Raw genomic sequence first — 16,765 nt, 5'->3', positions numbered from 1 at the left:
CCATTAACCAGATTTTCATCCCTGCAACTTTGCTGATTTCTGAAATAATTAAAAAAAATCTGAAGGATTACTATTTTGACACAGTGGAGACGATGCAGCACACAGGTTTGAGGAGACAGAGTGATCGAAAAACAGCAGCTGTGCTGAAAACTAACACCGAAGCCCAATCAGGGCTATAATGAGATAACATTTTTCCCTTTAATAGGATCAGCCTTTCAATACGTTTTCTTCCCACCGATACATGTTCGGATCCAAATGTTAAATTATAGCAATGTGCGCAACATGCACATTATACTTGAAAGTTACGCTCAAGTCGACACGTCCCAGTGTTCGCTTTTGATGTGCAGTAGCTGGTGCTTGTATTAAAACACAGTAGACTGAGCTCAGTTGATGCAGCTATTTTCCACATTTGGTATAATGTTGACAACCACTCTCATTATGACCTTTTCGGTTTCCTCTCTGTCTATTACCCCTTCATAGATCGCACAACATTCCCGCAACATTCCCGTGTTTTTCTTCTCTATTTCACTCCCTTCTGTGTCTCTTGAATAAATGTCTTCACTAAAACTCCCCAAAATAGTTTCAAGTTGATTTCTTGCTTTTGGTATTAATGCACAGCTTTGACATACACTCACATTATCAAAAATCCTATTCCCATTCCTCACAGCAAATGAAAAAATAATTTGCAGCACGACAGAAATGACGCAGCATCTCATGTTATCATGTGGAAAAGCCCAGCTTTTCCTCCTGGGACAATGCAAACAGGATCTGCAGTCTTAATGTGACAAGAATCATGAAGCGTACAGCATCTCACTGTTTTTTCAGCTCATTGTTTCTGGTATTATGAGAAAATATTATAGACAATAACTTGTATGTATAATTTTCCAAAATGATGAACGGGAACACTGCCAACCTTGTGAAAAAAAGCTTGTTTCTCATCATTTGCATTTGACTTTGCAGTACTCGTTGTGAATTTGAGACACTTTCAAAAACTATGAGTTCCAGCTCCAGTTAAATGAGGCAGCCACACAGTCATTACAGGGACAGAGTGAAAATATAGACAAGGTTCATCAAAGTCTAATGCTTCCATTTAAAAATCAATCCAAGTGGATGCAAGTATCCCAAACAATGCTCCAATCAAACCCCTTAACAATCACTAATGACTTAGGAGAAAACTCATCAAAGGAAATGAAGTTTGTGATTGTGGCATTCATGCACTCACAGTGAAGCGGCCATTCAAACCCCACTACAATATTCACTTCTTGCTTTTTTGTGACTACCTCATTTCCATGCTGATGTGTGTTTCTGTTAGACACAGCCACACATTTAAGGACAAGTAGTTTATTATTCACGCAGGGGCAAAAAATAGAACAGTTTTAAACTAATGTTGGAAACCAAAGATTGTGTTAAGATGGTGATGTCATGCCTACTATAACACTGATATATCGCTTGACCTGCCTTTGATAGTTCAATATAAACCAGCTGACATGTCCATATCTTTCTTTCTTACTTCCTAAACCACAAAAGGCACAGACCACGCAATTCCAGTACTGGTATAATCTGCTTAGTATAGTCTGCTCCACATGACACTATCTTAATGAAGGCTCTCTAATGACCTAATGAAAGGTGCTTGTTTCTGACTCCAGGGTGAAAGGTGTAATAAGACAACAATGGTGTCTGTCACATTGATTTACGCTGCTGTGCAGAATAATTCGTTATTCTTCTTCCTCATTTTCATCATCAATTACTAGATGCTCATTATACATTCATGATCAATAGCTTTCTGTGTCAGTACAGGGCAGACAAACGGGTCTGAATTATTAAATGATAATATATGAGCAGTTAATCACGTGTCAGCATAGGACAGTGTAATAGTATGCTCTAAAAATAAGTATCACACTCAATAAGAAGAGTTTTAATTTCGTTGTGAGGGATGGCTGAAGGGTGGAGGTGGAAATAAATGTTCAGCAGTATAATCTTGTTTTTATTTCCTTTTAACGTCACAAAAGTTGAGTCGGCTGCACAGCAGGCCAAATAGATACAAAAGTAAACAAGGGAATCGATTTTTAAAGAAAGGAAAGTTCCGAGAGGGCTGGATTTGCTGATAGGTGCTAAACATATACAAATGTGGCAGACAAAAACACAGAAACACACTGAACACATCAGACAGACTCAAACGCCAATGAATATGAATAAAAGAAGAGAAAGGAGGGAGCACATCAGAGTGTAATGGGAATGCTGTTCCATAGTTTGGGGGCACGCATGGAGAACATATGATTTCCTCTAAGTGTGAATCTAAAGTGTGGGACAGCCAAAAAAATCTAATGAGCTGAGCTGAGGCACCTGAAAATGGTGTAGGGGTGTAAAAGGTTGGTGATATAAGGAGCCAAACTATGAAGGTCTTTACAGACAAATATAAATCAATTCTAAACCTCACAACCAAGCAATGGCGAGAAGCTGAAACAGGTGTAATATGATCTTGTTTTTTGGGTGCCTGTGAGGAGCTTGATGGCAGCATTATGAACAAGCTGAAGACGGCATAGAGAGCACTGAGTGAAACCAGAGTAAAGTGGCTCGCATCAGCCCACGTGAAAGAAATGGGGGCATAAATGAGAGATCACATAAAGAAAAGTTTTGGTCGTTGTCTTGACATCGATGGACAAGCTGCCAAAAAAAAGGCCAATTTCTGTTTTAAACTCATACGGCTGAAGCTCAAACTGCTTAAAAGCAAGAACTCCTCCCAACATCAGGAAACCCCCCTCTCCTTCATGATACGCTTGGCACAAATCCCCACAAGGAGTCCAAAGTCCATGCACTGGCAATACAAACTATGTGTTATATTACAGATTATACACTAGTGTAGTACAAAATCTAAAATCCAAAAACATACAACAATAAACCTGCCAACTTCTTTTCCCAAAATAAAGGTATGAAAATACACTGAGCAAAAATTTACCAACAATCTGATGTCAGGTTTGTAGATCCTGGCCCATAGCGCTAACATTTTCAGTGAGTAAAGCAGAATGAATATAAATGACAAAACACCTGCTGACAGCATTAGAAGTCCATCAATAATGCATTATGTCATAATAAAACACCTGCTCTGTTATTCAGTCAATGAGACTAATAGTATTTTTTAATTATCAAATAAAACAAAATTAGGTAAACATAAGCCAAAATCACAATGTATGTGACTACAATACATATTAATACAATAATTTTGACACTATAATAAATATATATATATAAAGACTACCTTTGGAAATAAGTCAATCTAACATCTAATTTGTAGCATTTAGCAAGTCAGTGTGATTAATCTCAGAAAACGAGACCGTACAAAGTTCTAACCTTGATAGGCCCAGCTTTATTAACCTCACTAATACAGTGTTTGAAGATTTATTCGGAGTTAGCCAATAGGTTACCTGTCAAAACCTCTGTTATTAAGAACCACACTGGAGGAGGCTCACTGATGTGTGTCATGAGATCTGAGACAGGAGGAGAGAAAAATGCAGTAAAACTTCCCATAAAGCTCTCAGTCACGCTCAAGCTGCACGTCCAGAACGGGTTCACGTTTAGGTTGTAGAAGCTGTGTGTGGCTGCAAATATGACTGTGTGTGTGTGTGTATCCTGGTCTATGTGTAATGTCAGGACTGACTGATGGTTGCAGCTCTGGGGATTCCCATTAGGCAGAATGCAATCTGGTAAAGAGGCTGCACTGGGTGAGACTCCACATAAGGTACTTCATCTCGAGATAGTGAAATATTGGTTGAGAACCTGCTTCATTGCAACTGCACACAATCACACACTCTGCGCCTCTTCTGATGTAAGCTTTAAGCTTACTTCCATGGCCTGAAATTTACCCAATATTAACCTTCACTAACACTAAAGCCCAAAGTGACAGGTTAGATAGCAGCATGAGCATCCGACTCATACAGCTGAGCTGAACGAGCAGAGAAAGACAAAGAGAAAAGCGTGCACGGCTTGTAGGAGAATAGCATGGGAGGTGAGAAAGTAATTAAGGACACTTAAAATAAAACAAAACACAGCATGTTGCCAGTGGTGTCAAGCTCTGTCACTGTACTTTACAAACTGAAAATTAATCACTGCAAACCTTTACACTGATACCTAAGCCACAATCACAGTGCATGCTGCCTCAAGATGAATTCATCTGCAGCTATCTACAAAGAGAGAGCGACAACACTGTTAATCACCCTGTAATAGTGTTTAGGCCTACAATTGTGCTTGTGCTCAGCTGTTTGTCTGTTTCTGCAGTAGAAGTGTACTTAACAGTCAAGTTTGCAATAATACAGGATGCATTAAATATTTGCAGCACCTGTGCTCCTCTCCTCCCAAATGTCGAAAAACACAAGGACAAACAACATGTGCATATTCAGTTACACTGTAGTTGCATGAAATAGTAAATTATTAACCCTCTGAGCTCAGCTAAACTCATCTATAAATCAATCAGCAGGAAGAAATCCTGGATTATGTTAAACATTTCTACAAACAGAGAGCTGGTGTTGAAAGTAATACTTCTAAACAAGAGACAAGTATTTTTCTAGAAGGAAACACAAAGATGTAAATAATAACTTCAAAATGTACCCAAAAATACTGCCTTTATGTACATTGTGTCTATAAGTGTAAATGGCCTGTATGGAGAAGCACAGTTAGGCTACAGTATTTCTGTTATACACCTAGATTTACTCAGTCTGTTTTTCTGTTTGATTTGCTGGCTATAAACAACAACCATTCAAAACAACAATCACAAGTCCTGTTCTTATATAGCTATATTGATTCCACAATTGTAAATGTGGCATTTTGTGGCTGTGCACAAGTTAAAATCAGGGATGACTCATAGACATAAAACTGGCAATAAAGGTTGAAAGTCCCCTGTGCTTTTGTGGCCATCAGCTGAAATATTCAGAGCCAAAAACTGCAATGTTATGTGGGAGATCTACCGACCGGCATCTCAAACGTGAATGTGTTTATAACAGATAGAGACTGTCTACATTTACAATACAAATGTGAAACTGCACAGTTATTTCTGAGAGCTGAATGCTGATGATAGGAATGTTTTCTAATTGCAACACTTAATTTTCAGCATCCAAATGAAACTATACTAAATAACTTCAGTGCAATACAGCTAAATATGTGCACCGCATAATTATCCTTCAGTACTTGAAAAGCAAGAGAAAGATAGGTCAAGAGGAAGTGCAGCACAGGAGAAATGTGCAGGAGTAACCACTACTACTCAGATATGCAGCATATGGTGTCTTTGAAAAGCTAGAGAAATCAAGCACAGCTTAACCAGAGTTTGCACAAAAACTACTCAACCAAACATGTTTAACTGCAACAACTACATCTTTATCGTCCTATAGCACTTCAGTCGCCTCTTCCATGACCAGATTTTCTCATGTCAAGGTTCAGATTTTGAACATCTAAAGCAGTGCAATGCAGGATGTTATATCTGTTATGTCTTAGATTCTGATGGGCTTCACCTTTGGGTCAAACACAGGGAATTGGAGGCAGACAGTTTTCAACTTAGCTCATCACTGAGCTATCATATATGACAGCTAAGATGAGGCTAGGACTCTAAGAACTAGATTTTTTTTCAGAAATATGATAATGGTCAGGTTATTGTCACCCGTTAAACTAAGCATAATAGGCAGGTGTATAATTGTAGAAGCTTCAGCTTTCATAACAGCCTGCTTTGTTTCTTCTTCATTAATACACATATATTGGTTTATAAAAGCACAAAAAAACATACTGGCAGCTGCCAGTGTTGCCCCTGAGCATCCTAGCAGATTCAAAATCCTACATCGCCTCGTTCTCGAGTTATTGCATTCACCTCTCACCTCTGATCTTGAAGTCAAGGTCACCAGATTCAAACTTGGCCAAGATTTTTAGTAGATACACCTACGGTATCAATTTCAAACTCCTACTTCTTCTCATTCTCGAGTTATCAACTTCACAACCTGTGTGTCCACGCTGCTTGCCCACACATGCTATCGGACTTTTAAAGCTGAAGGCAAAAAGCACTCCCCTGGTGACAATTTATTAAATAATTTTACTCTGTACATGTAAATGAGAGAATGTTGAGAATTTTACTGTGATACTATAAAAAAAAAAAAGAAAACTGAAATATTTTTTCGTTTAACACCTGACAAGTTATTTTTTAATACTGGAAGAATCCTGGATGTCTTTGCACATATATATATGAGCTAACCGCGCTAACGCGTTGAAGCCGTACACGGTTATACATTTTATATATATGTGTGTGATAAGTCTCACAGAATCAGAATTCTTCAATTATTTCCTGTCCATGCCAACAAACTGTCACTGCCCCAAATGCAATGTCTGACCTAAGCCCTGACCAGTGAACCTCTGCAGAATTCAATTGGAAGCACGTGCATGCTCAGCAGAAATGCATGAGTAGCTCAAACTGTTTTATGAGGAACGCGAATGAACCTGGAGAACATTTAGTTTTGGTGGCTAATGCAGAGAAGCTAATACTTTATTGTTTACCCCCATATATTAATATATTTGCACATTCATGTTAGTGCTTTAATGAATGACACAGAGCCTTCAGAGACAATCTATAAACACATGTTAATCAGTAGGACTGTATTTGGTTCAGTTTGATACATTCCCTTACAGATGCTGTCTTACACCAAACTGAAGGTAAACTGACCAGATGACAGAAATTTGATGCTTTCTGTTAATATGTGACACAAAGATGGTAGCCTTCTTTATAAAGGGCATTTAACATTTTTTTTCAGTATTATTTGTATAAGACATTTCATTGTGATAGGAGGCCAGAAAGGTTGGTTGGTGAAGGTACTACTTAGACAGGAACTCACACATGTAAAATGATGCATTTAAAGTTTAAAATTTGAATTGAAAGTCAATTGAAAGTTTTGCAAACTATACAAACATGCATAGACCTATTTCATGATCGCCATTTTAACAAGAGTAAAAATTGAATAACCAACTTAGTAGACAAGCGCATGTGTTATTAACAAATTGAATGAAGGTTCTGTTCATTTCTGGTGCAGAGGGATGATTAATGTAACTAATACCAAATCTGTTTACCTGCTATCCATCTGACTATTTTGTGTCAAAATGGCAGCTCTGAAAAAAGCCCACCACAGGGAATGAACAGGTGGTGGACATTCTCCTTCAGGATGTTTTGGTAGATAACAGAATTCATGGTTCAATTTACCACAGCAAGTCTTCCTGATCCTGAGGCAGCAAAACAGCCTCAGACCATCACACCATCATATTTTACTGTTAGTAGGATGTGTTATGTGAAATGCTGTTTTAATTTTATGCCAGATGTAACGGGACTCAAACCTTACAAAAGGTTTGGGATAATCAAATGTTTTTTGGTAAATGTGAGAAGAGCCTTTATGTTCTTTTTTGTCAGCAGTGGTTTTCATCTTGGAATTCATGGCTGCCATTGTTGCCCAGTCTCTTTCTTATTGTTGAATCATGAACTCTGACTTTAAGTGAGACATGTGAAGCTTAATGTTGTTCTGGGTTCTTTTTTGACCTCCTGGATAAGTTGTCGATGTGCTCTTGGAGTAATTTTGGTCAACCGGTCATTCCTGGGAAGCTTCATCACTGTTCCAAGTTTGATCCATTTGTGTATAATGGCTCTCACTGTGGTTCACTGGAGCCCCAAAGCCTTAGATATTGCTTTGTAACCCTTTCCAGACTGATAGATGTCAGTGTCTTTGTTTCTCAGGTGTTTCTTTAGATCGTTCCAATGATGTGGTGATTTTTGAGATCTTTTAGCTTCAGTTTGTCAGACAGGTTCTAACAGATCAGCTGGTAATCAGGCCTGAGTGTGTTTAGTGAAACTGAACCTAGTGACAGTTAATTCACGATTTAACAAGAGGGGCACAGGACCAAATAGGTTTGGATGACTTTTCTCTCTTAATAATAGAATCATCATTTAAAAACTGCATTTTGTATTTACTCTGGCTATCTTTGTCTAACATTAACACTAGTGTGAGGATCTGAAACATGTAAGTGTGACAAATATGCAAAACACTAGGAAATCAGAAGGGGGGGCAAACAGTTTTTCAAACCAGTGTATATTGTTTGTATTTTCCTTGCTTTCATTTCCTCAAAGGAGGGAAATTTTGTTAAGGCAGCACATCTTTAGAAATCTATCGAGCCGGTTTCTTTAAAGCGCAAAGGGGATAAAGGAGAACACGGCACTGAACCCCTGTCCTCACTCTCTTTTCTGTCTTCCGAGTCAACCTTGTCTGAGCACATCCATCACTTTGATGCATGGATCAGCACTAAGGTGACAAACAAAACATTTCACCTTTTCTTTTACCAGTATCCTCCTGTTATGGTCGTGTGAAGCTCTGCATTGTTAACAATCTGCATCTTAAATTAACAAAGTCTAGCACTCCAAAATACTTCAGACTTGTAGTCTAATTTTATTTTAATATTATTATTATTAATATTATTATTTTAATTTTATTGTTTTCACTTTCAGTTCTGCTATGCACAATTAAAAGTTTTTAAAACAAATTTCTTTTGGTTTTTGTTGTTTTTTTTGCTGACAAACTGCAGACTATTTGTAACATTTATAATTCATGCCAGAGCTTTTAGTGAATCAATAAGTAGCAGAATTAAATTGCTTCTGGCAGTAAACTCCCTTTATTTGATAATCCTGCTCTACTTCAGGACACATGAATGAGAAGGGAACCTAGAAAGATGTGCAAATGGAAAATCATTTTCTGTATTCTTCAGTTTACCTATTTCCTGCTTTTTTAAAGGGGGGAAAAGTAAACATCCCGGTAATACAGGCCAAGAGTTAAGATGTGCCACTGTAAATATTAGGAGGAAGACGCCCTGGCTAAGCACTGTGAGACAAAACAGCACTTATTGTTGTGTTTTGCTAATATTCCATTCATTCCACTCCTATGTTATATTCCTTTCTCTCTCTTTCTTTCTCTACCTGTCTCTCTCTGTGTCTCTAATGAGCTGTCTTGATGGGCTAAAACAGGACAGGTGAACTCAGCACCTCAGTGCTCATTATCTGGGTGGACAGGTAGTCAGGCAAAATGCATAGGAGAGACAAAGACAGCTCATTCTGATCTGTTGTCATGGTGACTGCTACAGCCACTAATGAGACTTCAGCATCCTTCACCATGCAATCCACTGTGAGAGTCTGTGAGAGTTTATGATGTGTTAAAGTTGAGCATATCCACCATACATTAAATCACATACTCCAGCTCCAGAGAAGCAGGCAAATGTTTGTTTATCTGAGTCGTTTAAGATGAGTTAGTATCTTTTACTCTGGTGTAAAACTAAATCAATTCTTACTTAGGGTTTCTAGTTTACATTCTTTATAGTCATTGCTTACAATACAGCAGTGTGTAGTCTTTACACTGCAGGTCTTGCTCACACTCAGTAGCCAAGGGAAGCGCTTATGGTACGATTTCATCTTATTACACAAAAGAAACCAGAAGAATCACATTAGAATCACTCGTCTAGGCTCCAAATGTGACAATGGCCTAGTTTAACCCAGAGCTGAATTTTTTTCATGCTCACATGCATGAGGAATGCGCCAAATCGTTTCTACTAAATCAATCTGACATCACATATGGAAAATGGATTGTGATGTGTGATTTAAAAAAGAATACATGGAGATCAGTGAGTAAATAAAAGGGAGATAAAAAAAGAATTGATTTGAGTGTGTAAAATAGCCAATAAGCCTAAAGAAAACAAAGTAATTCAGATGATTTTCCATATTTTTCTTACTCCTATTAAAGTACTAAAGCCAACAATTTATTCATTTACTTAAAACCTCACCATACCACTGAGGCTGTTTCTTGGGCCAAAGCCTGATTCAGCATGTTTCTCTCTAACATAGAGCTACTGAAGTCCTGAACACATAAATAACAGTTTTATAGTGGTGTACATGTTTCTTTATCAGAAAATATATGGACACTATTGTTCATGTACAAGCACCTCCATGGACTAATAAAAGCAGTCACATAGTACAGTTGCTTCACTTTCATCCAGGACTACTTATCTTATTTGGTTGTCTAACATTGTATCTGCTACTGGGAGTATCTAAGTTTACTCTAATGTGTGTCTAAATACTTTTAGACACACCGGCAATAATTGTAACATCATTCATTTTGGTTTTGACCTTTTTGAATAAAAGAATCCAGAAAGTCACAGATTTTCTTTTAGCCTGAAACAGTAGGATTTCAAACGAGGCGTTCTAGATGCTATACTGTCTGTGCTAATCGCTGCACAGGGTAACTTTTAATTGATGGGGCAAACAGAAACCAGATAAAGCATTTCCCACTGTAACTCTACATAAACCTGAATATTCCCGAGGAATTTCTCCTACCTGTTCGATCTCGGATGGCCAGGCCTTTCCCTTTCTTTAGGACAATATCCAGCTGGTACATGGCTGGAGGAGGAGGCTGAGGCGGGGGCTCTACATTACTGGGCCCCACAATATTGATGCCCTGTGAAGATAAGACAGTGACCAGGTTAGTTTGCTTCAGTAATATGCTTCAGACACACACACACAAGACACAGAGAAAATAAGAAGTGACAAAATAAATAAGACACCCATTGCAATTAGGAATAAAAAAAGCCAGAAAAAACAAAAACAGAAATAATCGCAAGGTATTTTTAGTCCAGCTTAATTCTAGTCAACATCACAATCTGCTTGCACATATAAGATTGGACCCAAGAAATAGCTGCAAAAATGTTTCTCAATAAATAACAAATAAAGAGATTTCTGAATAGATCTTCTGTCACATTGCACCAGCTATCATACTCTGGGATGAAGCTAAAAATAAAGACAGAAAAATGCTAGTGGGCCACTGGGAGAATGAGAGAATGAGACATGCAAATGGGAAAAAAAGGGGAAAATACACTCTTGAGCTTGTTCTGTATCAACAATGTCACACACAAGCTCTCCTTCCCTAACCAATTATAATCTTATCAACTTTTATTTCAACAACACCAATTTTCTTAAAGTGGCATAATGGTGCTGTCCTCACTTATATTTACACAGTAATCTGACTATATTACAGCACTATACACTCACTGGTAGCTTCATTACCAGAGCACCTCTTTAGCTGCTTGTGAACTAATCCAATTAGGCAATCAAATGTAGACATGGTAAAGATCACATGCTGAGGTTCAAACTGAGCATCAGAAGGTGGAATACTGTAAAGGTAATTTTAAGTGATTTTGAACATGACATGCTTGCTGATGACAGACAGGTTGGTCTATGCATTTCAGAAACTGCTGATCCACTCAGTTTTACCCGCACAACCGTGTCTACGGTTCACAGAGAATGGTCCAAAAAAAGAGAAAATACCCAGTGAGCGGCATTTCACTGGATGACAATGCTTTGTTTATGGCAGAGGTCAGAGGACAATGGCCAGACTGCTTTGTGCTAATTGGAAAGCAACAATAACTCAATCAACCAACGCTTGCAGAATAGCATCTCTGAACCCCCGACACATCAAACTCTGAAGCAGGCTACAGCATAGGTGCTACTCCTGTCAGCTAAGAACAGAAAGCTGAGACTACAACTCACACCAGATCAACAAAATTGGAAAATAAAATACTGGAAATACTTGTCTGATGAATTTTGATTTCTGCTTCTACATTCACCGAGTCAGAATTTGGAGTAAACAACATGAAAGCATGGATCTATCCTTGCATCAGTGGTTCTGGCTGCTGCTGATGGTGCAGTGGTGTGGGGGGATAATATACGTTTCTTTATGTACGCATCTTATGGTGGCTGCTTCCAGCAGCTCAGATCATCTCAAGCTAGTTTCCTGGACATGACAACGTGTTCTCTGTACTCAAACAGCCTCTCCAGTCATCAGATCTCAATCCAATACTGCACTTTTGGGATGTGTTGTGGATGGGTGTGCAATATTTATGTGCAGCTGACAAATCTGCATCAACAGTGTGATGCTATCATATCGATGTAGAACAAAATCCCTACATATATATATATATATATATATATATATATATATATATATATATATATATATATATGCACACATTATATAGTCAGGTCTTTCCCATCTTTGTGGGATCGACCTCCTTTTGTTTGTCCTGCTTTCTCTTGTTTGTTTCAGTTGAGTTAGCTCCATTTTTCCCACCATGACTTTCTGTATTCTCCTGCCAGCTTTGTGCAGGGTGTTTTATTTTTAGAAGTTCTTTTTTTTTGCATCCTGAGACTTTGTTTCCTGAATTTCTATCTTCTCTCTGGCAGCTTCTGTCATAGTTAGTTATATTTTCTAGTATTTTCTTTCCACTTTAAGAAGTAACAACATATTCCAAAAATACAAATAGATCTTTGTGTTCCAAACAATAACTGAACACATGAATCAATGGTCAATATTATTACCAGTTTAACATTAACAGCAATAATTCTCCAATAATTACTCAAATATAGCACAGTCTTCATAAGGAAGTCAAAGCCACAGTAACTGACAGAGAATCTGGGTCCTGTGTAACACTTTGAGATAAAAATCTGCTGTCAAAAAAGCAAAAAATAAAATTTAATAAAATAAAAAACTGAGAAAAAGAGAAATACAGACAGTGCTTTGGAGAAAACAGGAACCTTAAATAAGCCGAACAAAATAAATCGTTTGTTTTGTAACAGTTGTACCAGCTCAGTGAATACAGACTGACAGGAGTTTAAGCTGCACTGGGGTCAACGGTTCATGTAAGTCACTGAAATTGAACCGCATGTGTGCATGGATATAGCCAACAGGGTTGCACAAAAGATGTAGGGGTCGAACAACGTAACATTAAGCCCTTTATCTTTAAACGTGACTAACAAACAGTGACAAAGAGACACACAGAGGCACACAGAGTCAACACACAACGATTAAGAAAACAGTGGAAATCCTCGGTCATGCTGTGCCCAGAGAAAATGCCATTTCACATGTTGTTTTCTTCTTTGTATATGAAATCATACAAACACACACACATACACACACAACTACAGAACACAGGGTTCAAATGATTTGCTGATAGCACTGCCTGCTTGAGTGAGCAACAGTACAGTAAATGGAGTAACAGTCAAGAACAAAATAACCAGACCAAACCAACACACAAAGGTGCTACCAAGTTACAATGCACATTAAAAAGGACGAAAACAAACAGATACATGATGACGATCACTTTTTGTTGCATGTACAAGCTCACGATTAGCTGTTTCGAAAATAGTTTAAAACTAAAAATACCTCTTAAGTAATAAATGAAGAAAGTAAACTAGCATTACGAGATTTGCTGTCTTTTGTAAAATAGTAGGAGACATTAATGATGTTTGAACAAAATCTTAACACAGAGTATCGACCAGAGCTAAGCCATGCTTTGAAGTACTGGTAAGATATTATGTAGTGACTTCTCTATCTGACAGAACATTAATACTACTGCTAAAAGAACATTTTTGCTATTTACACCACTTATCCCGTGCAGCTTCTTTTAACTTTGCAGCTATAACAATAATGTTAGGGATCTAACAAAAATTTAATGATGTAGAAAAGTAATTCTGACAGGGAAAAGCACATCACTGCAGCATATTGTAGAATATTACAAGTAATGATGAACTAATGAGCTAATAATTGTGACAGGACTTTATTCTTTTGACTCTGTGTCATAATCCTGCAGTTTTGACCTCCAGCTGTGTCCTCTCTCCCTAATTACCTCATGTGTGTATTTAAGCTTTCAGTTTTTCTCAGCACCTTATTGAGTTTTACTATTTCCCTCCTAAATATTTCCCCCATGTGGAGCACTAGCTTTTCTGTTTATGCTCTAATTAAGGTTGTTCAGAAGTCTGTGTTTGAGGACTGCCACTAAACATGACACTCTGTGGTTTTAAATTAAAACATTAAGAGGAGGTATGGCTCACAAAGCCAGTTTGGAAGCAACTGTTTTGTTTAGTGATCACGCTCCATCCACTGGGACAGACTCAGCAGAGAGAATCTATTTTCTGTCTGTCCCCTGAATCCAGCAGAACTCAGGCCCTTACCTCTAAACAAGCACTTCGGTTGAGAAACAATGTATATTCACAAAGACTGAAACAGCCATGAGGAGCGGAGAGAAGAAAAAGGAAAGACCGCCAAGGTCCATCGCACTCCAGCTTCTCCATGTTTAATGACTCCTTGAAGCTGAGAGAGAACCAAAGAATACCGATGGCCTATTTTCCTGTTTCTCTCTAGCCGCAGAGGACCAGCCCTTTCATTTCAGAGCAAAAGACAAAAGACAGTAGGTTTAGGAGAGGGTGTCTTGAACTTGCAATTTCTTTGCTACAATATTTGATTTATTCCCATTTAGATGGTGCCTACTGTACAAGAATTGCTTGGCACACAAACGGTTTCATCATGAAGGGCATCAGACGTAAAACTGCCAGCTACATGCTGTGAACAGGGAGCAGCCGAAAGTAGCTTCTATACTGTACATGAATTCATCTTGTGTGTGTCTTTGTTTGTGTGTGGATGGCATGGATAAGTACGTTCCAGAATCAAAAACAATGCAGGTAACACAACTAAAGTTTTACAAATATTGATGCCATGTACTGCACATGTATTTCTGTTCCCAGTTTCTTCACAGCTACAAAATAGAGGAGAGCTGATGATACAGAATGCACCAGAGACACCTAGATTTAGACAGCTGGAGTTTACTGTACACCAGCAACCACCAGATACACACAGTGCAAATAGTGTGTATGTGTTGTTTACAGTCCTAGAGGATAGCACAGAGCTTCAGCTGAGCTCTGAGACATGCTATAAAGCCACACAAACCACTTAGTCAAACGCCCTCACTTTCTATTGACTCTTCCCCACTTTAAGTTACAGTGCATCAAAACTCCCACTGGTACACATATATAAGGCAGCAGCATGATCAGAGTAAAAGGCACAGGAGTACAAAGTCTATATAACAGAACTTAAAGTAGGCAGTTTAAAATCAATGACACTTTTGAACAGATAATTGGAAATGAACACAAATTTTTATCTTTAGAATTTGTTCTAAAGCGGAAACTCTTTTTTTTTAGGTCAACATGTTGCTCCAGAATCTCTGTTTTCAGTCTCAGACTTATAAAAAGAAAATAAGCTAAAAGCTCAGATGGCAACGTGGCAACCATTAATAGAAAAAATCAACTGGTTGTTTACAGTGACACATAACCTTCAGTTCCCTGACACATGCACTCCTTGTGATAGATATTTTGGAGCGTACCCTTCTATCTGGTGAGCTCAAACTATTTAGCGCAGGCCTGAAAGGGTCATATGACCATCTCCTGTCTGGAATCTTCTTTTTTACAAAGAAAGTGCTCATCCATGTCCTCCTCGGTGTCAAGCATTCTTCTAGTAAATGTGTATATATTTATATTATGTTATATTTCTGCATAAGGAAAACCTGGTCTCATAAAATCCCCCCAGATACTTCCCAGGCTCTGAATGAAACTGCCAGCTTCAAAAAGCCAACTCGCATGCCATAGGTTTAAACATGTATGACAAAACTATGATAATTATGTGTCATTATTATCAGTCCCTCTGCTGCTAGAAGCTCATGTATCTTAGTCACGAGTGACACGGTAGGAGAGTCACGGTAATTTCCCATGGGAAAGGCTAGCCCAACAGGTGGGACGTGTAGGAGTTGTTGCTATAATAACTCCTTCCCACCAAATTTTCATAATACCTGACACATTAAGTACTACGCACCTGCTATGTATGCCAGTAATCAGAAAGTATCAAGTGAACTTTGCTCCTCTTGTTCCCTTTCATTAGCACCCCAGCCATGGCTTAAAATAGTTGCTGTTTACTGACACTGATGGTAGAGAGTGACATTTCACCGAACACTGTTTTATATATGACATCGCTGTGCTGTTGTTTGAATCTTGAAGCGGTGCCCTGCAATTTAATCTCGGCTGCCGTGTGAAATAAGAGAAACATGTCCCATCGGGAAAGATTTATAAGAGTTCCGGCTTCGCATTTAAAGGGCAGACTGGTAAAGCAACACAGCTGCTTAGAAAACTCCCCATGTGGGATATCAACCAGAGTCATAATTTTTTTATCCTGGGTTGTATGTCATGACAGCGGTGTCTTTACGGAGGAGGAAGCCTGTGTTTAGCCGTGGGCAGTGTGTGGAGCCATGTGCTCATTTCTCACTGTGATGACAGGTAATTTCCAGGCTCTGCAGCCACTCCTGCATAAGAATAACCTAATCTTGCTTTGGCCATTAACAAGAAAGTTTATGGCAGTTCTTCTTCTCTTAGCAGAGGTGCCACTTCTTTCTGTCCATTGAAATATTTCCATATGTCTATCCTTTTTATTTCATCAAGTCCTGTCTGCACACTCACTTCTTTTTGACAACAGAGAAATGATCATCCAACCAGCCATCTCTAAACTTAACTTAAGCTGTTGCGGGGCATTTATTTATTTTTATGTTTTTTCTCATTATGCACCTCACAAAAGATAGCAAAAACAGCAAAAGATTTATTTTATTTGTGTCCTTATGTATAGAGGCTTATTTAAAATGTAAGCAAGGAGAAGTCAGAATGGCTGCTGTGCTACAGAAGTACTTCTTTTTCGGATTTTTCCTTTAGGAGTCACAACACCGGATCATCTACCCTCATCTCACTCCATTTGTCCGGCATATCCACTATCCCTCCTCTGCACATGTCCAAACCATTTCAGCCTTGCTTCTCTAACTTCGTCCCCAAACTGTTCAACCTGAGCTAACC

At 38.4% G+C, this 16,765-nt stretch overlaps 1 protein-coding gene across 5 annotated transcripts in view; it reads right to left on the bottom strand.

Annotated features, from left to right (window-relative positions):
• Window positions 1–16,765, bottom strand: part of mctp1a (multiple C2 domains, transmembrane 1a) — a 128,668-nt gene that overhangs the window by 72,543 nt on the left and 39,360 nt on the right. For all 5 annotated transcript variants that reach the window (XM_006784080.3, XM_006784081.3, XM_006784082.3 and 2 more), the window contains exon 2: window positions 10,385–10,505. In XM_006784080.3, the coding sequence (XP_006784143.2) occupies window positions 10,385–10,505 (121 nt within the window). The remainder of the gene's footprint in view (window positions 1–10,384; window positions 10,506–16,765) is intronic.

The sequence above is a fragment of the Neolamprologus brichardi genome, chromosome 12 (assembly GCF_056152115.1).
Source record: "Neolamprologus brichardi isolate AB-2024 chromosome 12, ASM5615211v1, whole genome shotgun sequence".
Taxonomy (NCBI): domain Eukaryota; kingdom Metazoa; phylum Chordata; class Actinopteri; order Cichliformes; family Cichlidae; genus Neolamprologus; species Neolamprologus brichardi.
The sequence above is the reverse complement of the archived record's forward strand: the minus strand, read 5'-3'. Positions and strand labels throughout refer to the sequence as shown.